A 2754-nucleotide genomic window follows, 5' to 3' on the forward strand; every position below is an offset into this window, starting at 1 on the left:
CTTTGTGGATCCCGAGAAGCTTAGAACACTGAGGGTTTCTAACCTGGTGTCCTTCATCCGAGGGACAAAAAGGTTTGATTAAAGCCCAGTATCTTTTGGGTAGAGCAATGGGCCCACTTATGAGGCCCCCACTCACCTGGGTTGTACCCATCCCCAATTACCAATACAAATAACTATGTGGCTTTGCAGCTTTTTTAATGCAATGAACTCTTATTGGATTTTTGACAACACAAACCTCGCATCAAAAAGCCCTCACCTCTGGTGTCATACATGCTGATGCTCTTGTCAAAGGTACCAGCCAGCAACACATCAGGCTGATAGGACAAGCAGAGGACAGCAGCTCCAGTCCTGATAAGGCCCCTGTCGGCACCGCCAGCCTGCAGATCCCACAGCCTCACTGTGCTATCAAAGCCCCCCGAGGCCAGTAGGGGACCCTTCGATGCCAGGCACCACACCCAGCCTCGATGGGAGCTGAAGTCCCCCTGCCTTCCCAGCGTGTACAGCAGGGTGCCATTAGAGCCGGCCTGCACATCCCACACTTTCACATTCCAGTCCCTGGAAGCTGTGGCACAGACACCCCCCTCCCTGTCAAGGAAGAGGACTGAGTTGATTTTGGTGATGTGGCTTATAGGGAGGGTAATGCACTCCAATGCTGGGGGTGGGCTAGGCCTTCTTGAGACTTGTTGGTTGATAACATCTGCTTGTTCTTCATTATCCCAGTTCATGAAGTTGTTCTGATCAAGAAGACCTGCATCTTGCCCCCCATTAGCATTTAAAGCCATTCTTCCATCTTCCATCAACTCTCCTGCACCATCCCCCAGCCTGTCTTCTAATTCAATCCTCAGTCTTGCCAATTGGTCTCCATCTATGTCTGGCGGCATTTCACCATCCTCTGCCTCTACCACTACCTCTACGCCTTCATCAGCACCATAAGCTACTTCCTGCGCTGGCCCTCCCACCTCTTGTAGCTCCTCCTCTCCGGCAGCGTCCTGTTCCTCTTCGACTGGCCCCCTCAGTCTCACTCGATCTCGCTCCTCCTCCTTCGCTTGGGTCTGCCTAGCCTTATGTTGTGCTTCACCTGTCCAGAAGGTTATTAGCTTCTCTATCTCCAGGCAAGCTGCGGGCCAGTCAAAGTCCTCCCTCGGTCCTACGGGAAAGCTGGCTTTTGACCCGATTAGTCTTTGTGCTCGTAGCTGCCAAGCAGTGCTGTCCTCGCTCACAGTACTCAACAGATGACAGACCTGGAAGAGAAGGAAAAAGGAATCACAAACRTCCTCAAAGTTAAAAATCCAAAGATTGTTTGCTTGTTACACATAAAACTTGAAACTACCGTTTTAAGATTTTTATAGGTTTTCACCTTGCGGAGAACACTGTTCCTAATGTCTTAATTTCCTGATTTGGAGTGTGGCCTACTTCACTTGCTCTCTTCGCTACTAAATGAATAAATTAATAACACAATAAATAACAGTAATAGTGGAATGGCAGCATTAAAAGCAGCAGCAGCACCACAATAGATCTCCATGAGTTCAACAGATGTGTTTGTTTACTTTAATTATTAATTAGATTTGCTTCTAACTGGATGTTAGAGGTACAGTAGCTGCTGAGGTGTGGGGATGTTTGCTCATTCATAATTGCTAATTTAAAATAAAAATCTCTATCTATAAAAGAGTGTAAAAAGAAATTAACACATTTAGTGACTAAAATCTGTCAATCTGACCTTTGGCAACACATTGATGACGCACTGAGCAGGAAGATATGAAGCAATGTTMGTTAAGATCTCCCAAGGTAATGACAACAAGCTGCTGGGCTCAGCAGAAGGTGAAGGGCTGACATCTGTTGAAGAGGAGCTGACAGCAGACAGAGAATAAGAGAAACATGAAAAAACCACAATGTGACTCATATTTTATTTTAACATGAACAACTTGATTACTCAGAGGAAAAAATAAAGTTTACCCCTGCAGGTCTGGCCCATCAGTGCAAGTTGTTCTCACAGGATCAGGACGTGGTCCAGCAGGGTCATCCTGTGTTCCTGCTTCTGCTTTAGTCAGGTTAACTTTAACCTCAGACATCACCTTTCTTCTCCACCAACACACCAACTAACTCTCACTGACAGGCAGACATCATACCTTTGTTATCATACATTCATATCATACAGCCAACAACAATGACAATAACACCTATTTTAGTTCTGAATCAGAATTTAACTTAGCTTGTAAAGGTAATACTGAGAAGTACGGTGTTGAATAAAGAATTTTCAAAGACTGATCGCACCAGTTCTATAAAAACGTGCAATGAGTGTAAACAACAACACTGCAGCACAAAGCACAAAACAGCGGCACACTTAACTAAGCTAGCAAAACAAAGATTTGCTTTAAATATTACTGTGTTCATTAACGAGCCTGTAATAAAACAATCACCTTTGATATGACAAAAATAACATTTGAGATGAAAAAATCAGCACGTAACCGTTTGCCGAAGCTTATCTGCCGWTTCAAACAGTTCAAAACACAAGTTCCGACGTAAAAAGACGTCGTTGCGTATGTTACGCGTGACGTAATACGTTACGCATTTTCCTCTCCGACAGTTGCGTTAGCAATGCCGGAATAGGCAAGTTATATTTTCAGAAGTGTCTTATGTTTTTGCTTCTTAAACGTGTAAACTTGTGTGTATTTGTAGCTTGTATCATTTGCACCAAATTCTAATTGCAGGAAAGCGTTTTTATCTGTCGTAAAAATGTCATATATATATATATAT

General features: G+C 43.9%; 1 protein-coding gene across 1 annotated transcript in view; it reads right to left on the minus strand.

The window, feature by feature from the left end:
* The window catches only part of fbxw9 (F-box and WD repeat domain containing 9), a 10729-nt gene extending 8159 nt beyond the window's left edge, over positions 1-2570 (minus strand). The window contains exons 1-4 of the mRNA XM_014012497.1: positions 2418-2570; positions 1954-2106; positions 1718-1847; positions 257-1241 (exon numbers count right to left, since the gene is read on the minus strand). Coding sequence (XP_013867951.1) covers positions 257-1241; positions 1718-1847; positions 1954-2069 — 1231 coding nt within the window. The 5' untranslated portion in view covers positions 2070-2106; positions 2418-2570. The remainder of the gene's footprint in view (positions 1-256; positions 1242-1717; positions 1848-1953; positions 2107-2417) is intronic.
* Between the last annotated feature and the right edge of the window lie 184 nt (positions 2571-2754).

This window comes from Austrofundulus limnaeus, unplaced genomic scaffold (assembly GCF_001266775.1).
Source record: "Austrofundulus limnaeus strain Quisiro unplaced genomic scaffold, Austrofundulus_limnaeus-1.0 Scaffold91, whole genome shotgun sequence".
Classification (NCBI taxonomy): domain Eukaryota; kingdom Metazoa; phylum Chordata; class Actinopteri; order Cyprinodontiformes; family Rivulidae; genus Austrofundulus; species Austrofundulus limnaeus.